The 12,500-nt window shown below is 38.9% G+C and overlaps 3 protein-coding genes across 5 annotated transcripts in view; 1 reads left to right on the top strand and 2 right to left on the bottom strand.

Moving 5' to 3' along the window:
- LOC122257757 (RNA-binding protein NOB1) overlaps nt 1-2,828 on the bottom strand; it is a 17,190-nt gene extending 14,362 nt beyond the window's left edge. Inside the window, exon 1 of the mRNA XM_043023251.2 lies at nt 2,645-2,828. Within this exon, the coding sequence (XP_042879185.1) occupies nt 2,645-2,704 (60 nt within the window). The 5' untranslated portion in view covers nt 2,705-2,828. The remainder of the gene's footprint in view (nt 1-2,644) is intronic.
- A 363-nt stretch (nt 2,829-3,191) lies between these two features.
- The window catches only part of Fnta (farnesyl transferase alpha), a 9,740-nt gene continuing 431 nt past the window's right edge, over nt 3,192-12,500 (top strand). Inside the window, exons 1-8 of one of the 3 annotated variants that reach the window (XM_043023258.2) lie at nt 3,192-3,561; nt 4,551-4,701; nt 5,404-5,527; nt 10,424-10,519; nt 10,642-10,776; nt 10,882-11,082; nt 11,197-11,377; nt 11,717-12,500. The exon at nt 11,717-12,500 is cut by the window's right edge and continues 431 nt beyond it. In XM_043023258.2, the coding sequence (XP_042879192.1) occupies nt 4,560-4,701; nt 5,404-5,527; nt 10,424-10,519; nt 10,642-10,776; nt 10,882-11,082; nt 11,197-11,377; nt 11,717-11,809 (972 nt within the window). In that variant the 5' untranslated portion in view covers nt 3,192-3,561; nt 4,551-4,559 and the 3' untranslated portion in view covers nt 11,810-12,500. Of the gene's footprint in view, nt 3,614-4,188; nt 4,315-4,550; nt 4,702-5,403; nt 5,528-10,423; nt 10,520-10,641; nt 10,777-10,881; nt 11,083-11,196; nt 11,378-11,716 lie in introns of those variants that run through there. The other 2 variants (XM_043023259.2, XM_043023260.2) reach the window with 2 other exon arrangements.
- Nucleotides 7,863-8,441, bottom strand: LOC147469059 (uncharacterized). Its single transcript, XM_086550713.1, has one exon. It carries the CDS (start codon nt 8,439-8,441, stop codon nt 7,863-7,865), a length of 579 nt encoding a protein of 192 aa, XP_086406839.1.

Here is a 12,500-nt window from a genome sequence, read left to right as displayed (position 1 = left end):
AAGAAAATATCTCATCCCCGGTGGCAGGTCCTGCTACCACTTGCTGTGATATCTTGTCACCCAGCATTAACAGGTTAATAGTCACCTATCATAGTAAATGAAATATAATGCAATTACAAAACATTCGTCACACAAGTACCATTTTAAACTAACAGTAAGTTTATCATCTCTCGTTGCCTAATCTTTTCTATGTACAATATCATTCAGTACACAATCACACGCTAAAATGATCTAATATTCACTTATTTAAATTTCTGTAATAAATATTAATTACTGCAACATATCTAAACAATAAAAAATAATAGTTCTGAAGGTGCTTGTGAGCAAGAAAAATTGGTAACCTTGTACAAGCCCCTCCACCTACTAGTTGACCCATTGCTGACAGGGATAGATATTCTTGACTGGTCCCTGCTTGTCCTTGGGACTCTGCATGGAACCCAAGATGGATTCTATGCAGGGTAAGCCTCACCTAACATATCTCAACTTTTCACACTTTTTTGTTCACATTATAATACTAAAGCCATATATTTTTTTTGTGTGTGTGTGTTTTGCTAAAATATGAGACTTGTATGTATTTACTAATGTTGTAGGAGACTAGCATTGCAGTATAAAATCCATATCAGCTTATTATGTTCTTTATCCTCAGTCAAATAGAAATATTACAATTCTACGAGAGGACAAAAAGCATCTTATTTTTCAGGTATTTGTGTAGTTTCATAAACAATTACAAAAGACATATTCATCTCTAAAGAAAATAAATGAGATGGAGATGAGGAAGGAGACCTGTGCTTACGACTGAAAGTGCCATATTGCAAAGCATTTTATTAGCACAGGGTCAAATTGCAGACAATCAACTTCCTCTTCTCATTCTGCCTGCACTCCTGCATCATTGGTATTATAGAACCAGAGTTTGACATCTTGCTGTCTATTATCATTCTCTGAAGATAGTGCATGGTAGAGACCGTGGAAGGGTGCCCTTCAAGGCTATCTTTCCTGCTGGTGCTAGGAGAGAGTGGTGCCATCTATATTTGCAATTTTACCCTACACATATTTTGATGAATTACAGTAATAATATTATTATAGTAAAATAGTAATAGTAAAAGCAATTATAGTAATAATAATTGCAATTGGCATTATAGAGATACTAATTATAGTGTAATTGAGAAACACAGTTATCCATTCTCCCCTAATGTCAAACATGCCATGGTGACTAAGGGCATCTACATGTTGCCACAAGTCCTCAGGCCAAAAATTCTTTAGCACCTGCATGTTGCCACCCATCTGCAGTGGGTTAACCATTCAGCATTGCCAGTGTGAACTGTAGTTTAATTCTTTCATACAAATCACATGCCAATACAAGTAGGAAGTATGTGATTCAGATTCAAAGGTTGATACTAGTGGTTCTCATATGTGGTTCTCATATGTGGTGGAATTTTGTTGTTCTCAGTTACCTGATTAACAGTAAAGAGATTCACAGACAGGCAGAGCCCTCAATAATGTTATGTTAGATTAGACATGATTCATTGTTGAATGAGAAGATTATAACATATTTCACCAATCAAAATCAATAAATATCTGTAGGGTACCTGTAGTTGTCACAGAATATTATACTTTAATCTAACCAAAATTCAATATCTGCTTATAAATTTTCATACTCTTAATCATAATCAACAAAGTTTTCTGCCCACCTAGCTACTGGGGTCACTGCTGGAAGATAGTTTCCACTTACTATAACTTGTTAACTCTCAGATTGTACATAATATGAAATCCATAAACACAAATTTTATTAAGATCAGCCATAAACAACATCTCTAAAGAATTACCTTAAACCCATAACAACAAGTGACATGACATTAACGCCACAGCTTGGCTGGTCTTTCCACTAGAGACATAAATACCTCATCATGGCTTTTATCTGGCTGGCTCATTCAGTGATCATGCGTCCACCTCAGTGGACAAACAGCCCACAGCATTAGGCCTGCACATTTTAAAATACCCCAGCATAATTACCAGATACGAGCCAAGACCACCCTGTCTTCTAACCATGTGTGTTTTAATAATATATAATGTATAATGTGCAGTGCAAGTTTAATATGTATGGCATGGTGTCATCCGCATTTACGACCAATGCTGCCTTGACAGCAAATCATGCCATCCGCTATCAATGGGTTAAGTGTTAACATCAAAATAGGAACTAAAATAAGCTATAGTTTACTAGAACATACAGATTGGAAGTCTGTTTGTCTTTTCCAGAGCACAAAACATATTGACCATGGCAACTGTTTCCTGCACTCATACCTTAACCAATTACTCAAGTTTCAGGTGAATTTGAATATAGCTGGGCCAATAAAATCATTTAAAAATCAGGCTTTGAGTGCCACAGGTGTCTCCTTATAACTGCCAAAATCATCAGTGGTCTGTACGTGCCCTACACTGCAGTCCGGCCAGGTTTCAACAGAGGGAGAGGAAATGTCTGTGATGTGCACGAAAGTATCTGGGGTGCGCACATTTCGCACTCTCTTTTCTAAACCTAAGTGACTATATGTAATAATCATTCAAAGAAGCAATACACCAGTTTTTATTTTTCCAGTAGTCACCTTACCATATATCATACAACTATCTTTAAAATTCAGCAACCACGTACCCAGAGTGGAACATTCTTCACGAACGCCGCTGTGTCCGCCACTAAATGCTTAGCCTTCATTCTGTATAGAGAACAGACTTCTTCTTCTTTATATTTAAAGGGTTTTAGACTGTGGTTAAAGAGAAGATGCAAGACCAGACACGTGCGGCTCTCTCTCTCAGGCAGCAGGAGACAGGGAAGGTGACATTACTAACCTCGGGTTGTGATAATAAATATTTGTTCATTTTGCAATTGTTTGTCTTTTTGTTCCACGTGGGATATTGTAATAACTTTGTATTGTGTAATTTATTTACATTAGATGTCAACTTTGACTGTCTTAGATTTTAGCTTATATTTTCTCCCACTATTTAGTCCTTTATCTGATACGTATATATGTCAAAATAGATGTTTTTCAGATTGATTTAATTAGTACAATAATAGATTAACTTTTAAAAATAATTATATTTGTATTAATTTATAACAGAATTGTATAGTCATCTTGCTGGAAAATAGAGAAAAATAAGATAGATTTTTATATTGAATGTTCTCGTATCTCCTACAATCATCCAGTACATTTTATATCAGTTTGTAACTACATTGGGTGTTTTGGTATATGAATTTCGTGTAATATTCAATTTATCATAAAAAAATATAGAAGAAAATTAATACAGTCAGAATATTTTCCAAAAGCCGTCATTTAGTCAATCATATCATATCATACGATCATAGACTATATTTTGAATTATTGATTTAAGATATCACGAGAAATAATTGCTCCTTAAGAATATATTTAAGGACGCTCTTGATTTCTGTGTTCTTTTTTGTGGATTTTAAATACATTAAAGTCTCCGCACCAAAGTCTCCGAAACTCGATCAAAAACTTACCAAATGTTCCGGAAAGTGTTATCCGAAAAATATTCGATTTGGAGGAAGTGTTGGTATGTGACAAGATTATTCAATTTTGTACAGGAAGCCAGTGATATTATTTATGTTAGCGTAATGTAGTTTTTTTAAGTATATGAATAATTGATATATATTGTGTGTATCTGACTTTTATTTTGTACACTTAAGGAACTGAATGTTGTATTTAGTTGAGAAGACTGTCAGAGTTATTTGCGTATTATTGACCGATATTGTGTCATTTAGTATATTATAAAATATTGATTATATTTTATTAATGTAGTTTTATGAAGAGATACTTTTTAATGTAGGTAAACTTGTCAGATAATGGATGAGATTAATTACATTTGGTTCACGATTTGGATGGAATAAGTCATCATTTCTCGGACATTTCCACAGAAAATCTCACAAAGTCTCAGATAGTATACAGAGTAGGCAAAGGCCAGCAGACTTGCACCTCTAAAAGTCTTGGAAAATATCACTTAGACACGTTTCTGAAGACGGAGTTCCACCAGCCTTGTCTGACTCTGGAAGCAGACGTCAGTCAAGGATTATGGTCAGACGGGGAACATAGGAGGCCAAAGGAAGAGTGTTCTATTCTGTTTATTTTATTTCAGGCCTTGAGGACTTGGTCTGTCATTATCTAGGAAATTTGCTAAATATTATGCTGCTGGTTTAATCCATTCGCGCCGGAGGATGTGCTATCACATCATGGGATTATTTTGCTCTGGTCTGATGACGTCCTATCACATTATGATCTCTCCCTCAAAATAAACGTTTTACATAATTATGTATGTATATAATCATTGCACTTGCATTTGTATAGATGTATTTTTCTGGACATGTAATAAATAAACAAAATATGTAAAAAAAATGCAAAAATCCCCTCTCAGCTTCTTGTAGATGTAGTCCGCAGCACTCCAGGAGAGATCTTACAATGATCAGCCTGGTGTGAATGGGTTAAGGATGGTTTTGAAAACTAAATTTTTCAACGTATGTAAAGAACAATTTTTTTTTTGAATTTCAGAAATAGAAAATGGGCTCCAATGATGATGAATATCCCGCTGAAGAAGAAGCCTGGGTATTTTACAAAGATAGAGAAGAATGGGCCGACGTAACACCAGTGCCCCAAGATGACGGTCCGAATCCTGTTGTTAAGATTGCTTATACAGATGCATGTAAGTATGTCATTTTAAAATGAGCTTTTTTTGTAGCAGTGCAGATTGCTGTTCTTTACCTTAAAATTTTTTTTTGGTTAGGTATATAATTATGCCATACCTTTCCATAAAACTATGGGTTGATATGGAAAAGTATACATTTTATTCTTATGCTTGTTTCTTAAATTTAAATTCATAGTCAGAGTTGTTAGATGTATTTGATATATTTTATTTATTTATTTGTTAATGACTTGTAAGTTCATTTCATTTAACTGTTAAGAAAAAAATTCTGGAATTTTATTCAAGTCAGTTATGAGTACACCAGCTTTCATGAAGTTAGTCACAACTACAGATTGAACGTAATGCAATTTATTCATCCAATTCAGTGAAAGCTTTAGATATTATTTAAAGATTGATGCTTTAGGGGTCTGAAGGATACAACACCCAAGGAAGTAGCAAAGGGCAAGAGATTGTCCCCATCTGAAATCATATGACTTACTATAATATAATTATTATTATCTTTGAGTTTGATATGTGAATGTCAGACATACGAATAAGACATGTTAATGATGCATAACAGAAAAATCTGTTGGCAGTATTGTCTGCAGTTATGATGCACAGATGTTTCTTACTCTCATTGTTTGATGGTCTTAAAGAATTTATTTCTAGGTTCAGTTATATTTCAGTGGAGATCTATTGTTAACGCAGTGCATTCTTTTTCAGTCACTGATGTTTATGATTACTTTAGAGCAGTCATGGCTTCTGGGGAGCTTTCTGAAAGAGCCCTTGAACTCACAGAAGATGCTCTGAACATGAATGCAGCAAATTACACAGTGTGGCAGTACAGGTATGATTTGAAGTCATTTTAGTTTTTGGAACTGTATTTTAACAATAGTGTAATTTTTCAGTGCATAGTGCTGTTTTTATTATATATATTCATTGTGAAATGCATAAAAGAAAATAAAAGTAAAATAGCTTAACCCTCTCTGGACAGGTGGTACATTACTGTACCGCACATTCTAGGCCCGTTCGCTGGGGACGCGATACGGCGTCGTTTATTTAACTGATTTAGGCCTATGCGTTCGAAAGCCCCGCCATTGTGACATGCAAGGCTGGAATGCCCCCGTCGTGAATGGGTTAACCCAATGCCGACGGGCCTGGCGATAGCTGGCAACCCCCAACTCCGGGCGCAAGGAATATCGCCTGGGTGTTGACGCCGGGTACTGTGACGCGTCACTTGCATCCCACTGGATGGAATAAGAGCCTTACTCGCCGCGGTTTTGATTGTGCGTCCCATTTTTTTGCATTTTCCGTAATGCGTGATTTGAATGAAAGACGATATTGAGTTGACTTTGTGAGGTGCAATACAAGCTTTATCGATGTTATAATGCTTCTAACTCTGAGTCCAGAGTTCATACTCTTTGCTTATGTATAATCTTGTACTATGCGGAATATCATTACCACAATATCATGAGCTAAAGTCAGACTTATACGCAAAATAGGTGAAAGCTTTTTCTTCGATAATTACAACTTCTACCCATGTTGTAAGCTCATAATCTTTCTGTAGCATACTCTTTTACTCAAAAACATCGTTGCCATGGTATCAGGAGGGGAAATGACATATATATGTGCAAGAAAAATAATTTATTCATGTAAAAAAAAAAGAATGAACACAAAACATAAACATAATAAAAATAAAACATACATATATGAAAAAAGATGAACATAAGAAAAAAAAACAATATATATACAGGAAAAGAAGGGGAGAGGTTCAGAGAGAGAGAAAGTCAGGTTGCAGAGTGCCAGGCCTCAAAGCAACCATAGGTGCACAGACCGACAAGACAGTCTGCGCACCGGCTGCGGGTAGCCTTCCGTACGCCCCTGGCGGAGCACCAGCGGCAGCGAAGACGCTTGCCGTCTGGAACGGACTGAATGGAGTGCCCTCGCTGCTGAAGTCGGGATCGGACCTCACGTGTAGGACGTGCGGCCTCTCTGCAAATCGAGTGAACACTCCTTGTGTCACCGATCATCTGCATCGCCAACTCCATGTGGAACTCCTTCTGTGGCATCCTACCCCCCATGGTACGATACACGGCGAAGGAGTTCACAAGGGCAAGGTCAAAGAGGAAGAAGAAGATCTTCCTATACCACACCCTCGACTTACAAGGGGTGGAATATGAGGCGGAGAATTGGTCCCCAACGTCGACGCCCTTCATGCCAACATTGTAGTCGGCAACGACGCGGGGCTTCCCTCCCTCCTCGACCTGAGCGTTGTGGACGGTGGAGAGCATCGTAACAACGTTACGGTCCCTCCACTGTAGAGCAAGCAACCCTGTGTTGCTGCTCCTATAGTCCACGTCGCCCCTCCTTTTCACAGTGAGGTCACGGGGCATCCACTTACGTGACACCCTCACTGTCCCCACTGCATTAGTCCGTCGGGACTGGAGAATGTGGAAGAGAGATGGGGAAGTGTACCAGTTGTCTACAAAGACACAGTACCCTTTCCCCATGCTACAACTCATCTCCAACAAGTCCAGGACTGCCTTCGTCGAGGCCGGCACAGTGCTCTTATCCTGGCCCGTATAAATCCGGAAACACGACGTGTAACCGCTGGACGGGCCAGTACTGGCCGACAATTTATAAACCTTCAACCCGAACCGTGCCCGCTTGTTCTTGTTGAAGGTTACAAACCTCAGTCTCCCGTGGAACTTCCACAAAGACTCGTCAATGGCGATGTCTTTCTCGGGGACCAAGGACTCAACGAAGGAAGAGTTTAGGGCGTCAATGATCGGTCGGAGCTTCCACAGACGGTCCTCGGGAACCTGTTCCCCATCCTCCAGATGCGCGAAATGGAGGTGGGTAGTCAGGTGGTCAAACCTATCCCTGGACATCGTCTGTGGAAAAAGCTCGACGCGAACGGTTGGATGGTGGGACCAGAAATCCCGGTAGCACGGGATCTTGTGGAACCCCATGGTCACCCGCAAGCCAAAGTACGCCATCAGCTCCTCCTTGGACATGGGAGTCCACTTCCTCATATGAGGGGAGACAGGAGGAGAGATCCCTGCATACCTAGAAGCAGACAAAAAGCAAACGTCAGTAAAACAATTCCAAATTAGATAAACGGGTTATATACACTCAAACTGTAATAATATAGGAGACAATAACAGTGAAAAATTACAAACTCACCTATTGGTCTCGCGGATGATGTGTTGAAGGAGATCGTCCGTGAAAAAACACTGGAAGATCTCAAGGGGGCTGCTGGTTTCATCCAGGTCTGCCTTGACCCCAGGAGACCCAGCAAACCCGAACCTTTTCGGGACGTTATCCCTCTTTCGCCAAACGAAATTAGGAGTCCCAGGTTCGTTCCTACGCCACACTTTGGTGGCGAAGGTTGACAAAGGCTCGTCACTGTCAAGGGTCGTGTCCGCCTGGCTGACATAGTCCAGCTCGTCCTCCGAGCTTGTACTATTATCACTGTCCTCCTCTGCCCTGCGAGGAACGTATTCGTCCCCGCTACTCTCCCCGTCAGAGGAAAAGTCGGGGGACGTCAGTCTTCGCGAGGCAGAGGAGGCAGGTCTGCGGCGTAACCCTGATGTTGATGGCTGAGGCTCATCAACATCATCAGAACAGGAGGAGGGGAGGAGGAGCGTTTGGCGCTGTCTCTTCGGAGCCATGTCGAGTGATTTTATGGGGGTCGTTGACCTCCTTTTATACCCGAGGTTTGCCCCAATCTCCCGCCAGGTGACCGGTGGCAACGTCATATCGAAGTACGTGGAGGAAGTTGGCCAATCAGGTCAATGGAATGACGTTGTATCCTGTGACGTTGGTCTCACGTGATTTTACGTAAATGGTGACGTTTTGTCACGTGACTCACGTGACAAAACGTCATCATGACGACACATGCCGTGACGTCGGTCGCACGTGACTTCACGTGAATGATGACGCGCGATTCACGTGACAAAACGTCACATGCTGTGACATCACACGCTGTGACGTCACATACGTGACAAGGAAACTCAGGTAAAATCTCTGCTTTTACCTGTTTACTTTACCTGCCGCCCGCTGTTGCAATGGCGGTGCACGGCAAAGGCAGAAATTGCGTAAACATAGTGTCAATAAACAAATTTGTTTTAAAGACATAAAATAACCTTATTTCGATTATATTTTGCCTTAGAACACTCCCGTATATCATTCTCCATCAACTGGAATATTTACAGACAAGTCACACGAGTGTGACGCCCGTCGTTGACGATTTGCTGGTGAGTCACACCGGTGCGACATACCGTCGTCGCGCCCTATTTGCCGCGTCACACGGGTGTGTCACCCGTCGTTATTGGGTTAATGTGTGCATTTCTACAAATACTTCAAAATTTCTTAAAGAGCTCAACTTGAAAATATATTAGATGCAGTTACAAGTCACATTCTTGTTAAAGAGTACGGGGGCTTGCCCACTAGCAGAAGTCACAATGAAAAAGTGATGCTTTTCTTCCTTTGTCTGCTTGTACATAAAGAGTAATTTAGTGTTTATGAGTAGAGGAGAAAATGTTGCTTTACATTTGGGTCAAGTTGTGGAGCAGTTGGCAGAGGAGTTAAATTCGATGCTGTTACTGAAAAGGGAGAGAGCCTTGCATTAGATACTAGGAATTTGAATGCGAAATGTCAAACAGAGTTCATCTTGACATAAACAAAGAAAGTCAGTAGTTTCATACTGAAAGGTAATTTATTCAGCAGTTTGGATATAAGATATCAAGGTCTTTTATATGAGGATTTCCTGATTATGAGCAGCTGTTATGCTTGTCCATCTTACATGATGTATACTCTATCACTGTACCTGTGAAATATATTGTATTATAGATTACTATCTTATGTATGGTCCCATCATTGTGCTTTTTATCATGCTCTGATCACAGAGTAATGGCTCGATCAAATTCTCTTGTCGTGTCTGTTGGCTGCCATATTTATTTCTTGTTACTTATGCATACTTCCCAACAGGCAGCACACATTAGAAAACACTATGCATGAATTAAAAGAATACTTATCTTTTCTATGTTAGTAATTGTACAGGATATAGATTAGTAGGACATGCCACTCTATCAGAAATACAACTCAGTACTCTGTTCTATCTTTTGATCTTTGTGAATCTTCAGCTTTTTATTTTTATTTTATTTAGAGATCAAAAGGTCTTAACAAAATTGTATTAAGCATTTAACCAGTCCCATTTGAAGTCGAGAATGTGTATGTAGACCTAGGATGATATTTTATTTAACCACCATTTTTTTCTCTTGGTGAATGGATGCACTTTTGCACATTTTGTTTTACTGTTAGTTAATGACATTATGGCATAGAGGTTAAAGGTACCCAACCAGCTATTGAATCCAGGTTAACCCAATAATGATAGGGTTTTTATTGTGATAATGATAATTGCTTTTCTTTTTCTTCTCTTAATTTGAAATAACAATTCTTTTCTTCTTTGTATTTTTCCCGATTCCGTTCCGACGGGGGCCAATCCCAAAAAATAGACCAAAATTCCGGGACTCTTGAACGCATAAGCCTAACGCGTCGGGATTCTCGGCCACACTGGCCGCGAGCCAGCGCTGTGCGCTGGCTCCTCCCGTGCGCCGGGCTGGACAAAACAACGTGTCCCCGTCGTGTAGCCCAAAAACCACTAGATGTGTTATCTTGTCACCCGTCGTTAACGGGTTAATTATTGAATCCATATATTTTTTTATTTTTTTTTTTGCAGGAGGAAAATTTTAAAACACCTTGGAAATGACCTTGAAGATGAGTTAAATTTCTGTCGTCATATGATTGAGTTAAACCCTAAAAATTATCAAGTATGGTGAGTTGGTACAAAAGTTTGTATTGAATCAGGAAATTATGATATATTGATGATTTTCAAAATATAGAAGTAGACAGTAATAACTGCTATTATCCTTTATAAGTCATACCATTACATTCTAGGCACCACCGACGTGTAATTGTTGAGTGGCTAGGTGATGCTAGCAAAGAACTTCGGCTTACTGAGATTATCTTCAGTCAAGATGCCAAGAACTATCATGCTTGGGAACACCGTCAATGGGTTTTGCGTACTTTTAAGTGAGTATTAAGGTGTTATCTGCTTCAGTTGTGTTACATGAGGGCTAGTCTTTTCATCACTAATCAATCTTTATATAAAATTTAATTAAATTGATTCTCCCACAGGTTGTTTGATGGTGAATTAGATTATGTAGATAGACTGCTCGAAGAGGATGCAAGAAATAATTCTGCCTGGAACCAGCGACATTTTACAATTACCCAGACAACAGGATTCACTCCAGATGTTATTGAGCGTGAAGTGAAATACGCTAAGAAGGCCATCAGTAAAGTTATTGGAAATGAGAGTCCATGGAGCTACTTAAGAGGGTCAGTATGTTGTGAAGTATTTGAATTGTCCTGAATTAATGATAACAGAGTAGACTAAAAGTAAGAAGTGCATAAAAGAATTCTATAATTGACTATTACCTTTTTTTTACTCAGGGTTCTCCAGCACTGTGATAGTGGTCTAGGCAGTGTGTGTGACCTAGAGCAGTGGTGCCAACAGATGTATGAGTCTGGAGAGCGATCGCCTCACCTCCTCACCTTCATGTTAGACCTCATGGAAGACAAGATGGAGAGAGAAACATCAGAGCGGGAATCCACACTGAAGAAATCTCTAGATGTAAGGGAGAGCATTTTTTTGCCAAGAGATTTCTCAAGGCAAGAGGCTGCAGTGAGCCTCTCATATAAAGAAAAATGCATATATGCAAACATGACAATATACAATGTGTATACACAGCAAAACTTCATGATGTGATAAGTGATAGTCCTTAGTTGTGTCATAAAAATTCTGATGACGTGATATGACATCATCTACCATGAATGGGCTAAAGCATAGTTTTTTGTTGTTTTTCGTTATGTTTTTTTACCCAATCCTGTAGGAGAAGTGATGTAATAAGAACTTTTTTTATAATAATCCAATAACATTTTGTTGAATAATGTATAATTCATTTACCAACAGATGTGTGAGGCCCTTGCAGTGGAACATGATCAGATTCGCCGTGAATACTGGAGATATATTGCTAGAAATTTGAGCCACCGGTTTGGAGCTTGAGTTTCCTAATGAAATGCTCATAAGTTCTTTATTGTAACAATGTCTCTTGTCTTTGCTGGATCTCAGTTTCTAAGATGCTTTCTTTACAAATACTCTTGGTCACTTGTGTTTTTGGATACTTGCTGTCATACCAGCTTCATAGCATACTTAACTACAACATTTAAATATTTTTTATTGATTTCTTTGAAGTTCTTCATTTTATATGTAGAAAGTAATAGAAAATTGCTCTAGAAAAAAAACTGTGGTTGGAGGTAGCTTCAAGCTTTTAAGTTTTGTGAAAGGTAGACTTGTTTAGAATAAATGTTTCAGGAAAATTCTGGAATGATTGTGAAGAGATTCTTTATTTTAAGTCGTATGGTTGGTTATGTACTGTGCGTGTTCAGACACATCAGCATACAAGCACACATCAAAACAAATGCATGCATGCATAATTTTACATGCACATGTGCAGTATATACAGTTGTCCACAAATAAGATATGACAGTAGAGTATGCTGGTTAATTGTGTGTGTGTTTCTATGTATGTAAATGTTCAGGTTATTCTGTGAATGTCAGCATGAATGTCTGTTTTTTGTTTGCTTATCAGTATATATATTTGGCTGTGCACACAAAAACTCTTTTGATTTACAGATGTGGTTTTCATTGAAAATCACATACAAGTCATTAACATTTCATGATAATAAGAGTAAAGG

The sequence above is a fragment of the Penaeus japonicus genome, unplaced genomic scaffold, assembly GCF_977035675.1.
Source record: "Penaeus japonicus unplaced genomic scaffold, GWHDUDI00000001_assembly GWHDUDI00000024, whole genome shotgun sequence".
Classification (NCBI taxonomy): Eukaryota; Metazoa; Arthropoda; class Malacostraca; order Decapoda; family Penaeidae; genus Penaeus; species Penaeus japonicus.
Note: the sequence above shows the minus strand (reverse complement) of the source record. Positions and strands in the feature narration are given on the sequence as shown.

What these genes read in the sequence shown, in the direction of transcription:
- LOC147469059 (XM_086550713.1), bottom strand. Translation starts at nt 8,441, where the DNA reads ATGACGTTGCCACCGGTCACCTGGCGGGAGATTGGGGCAAACCTCGGG.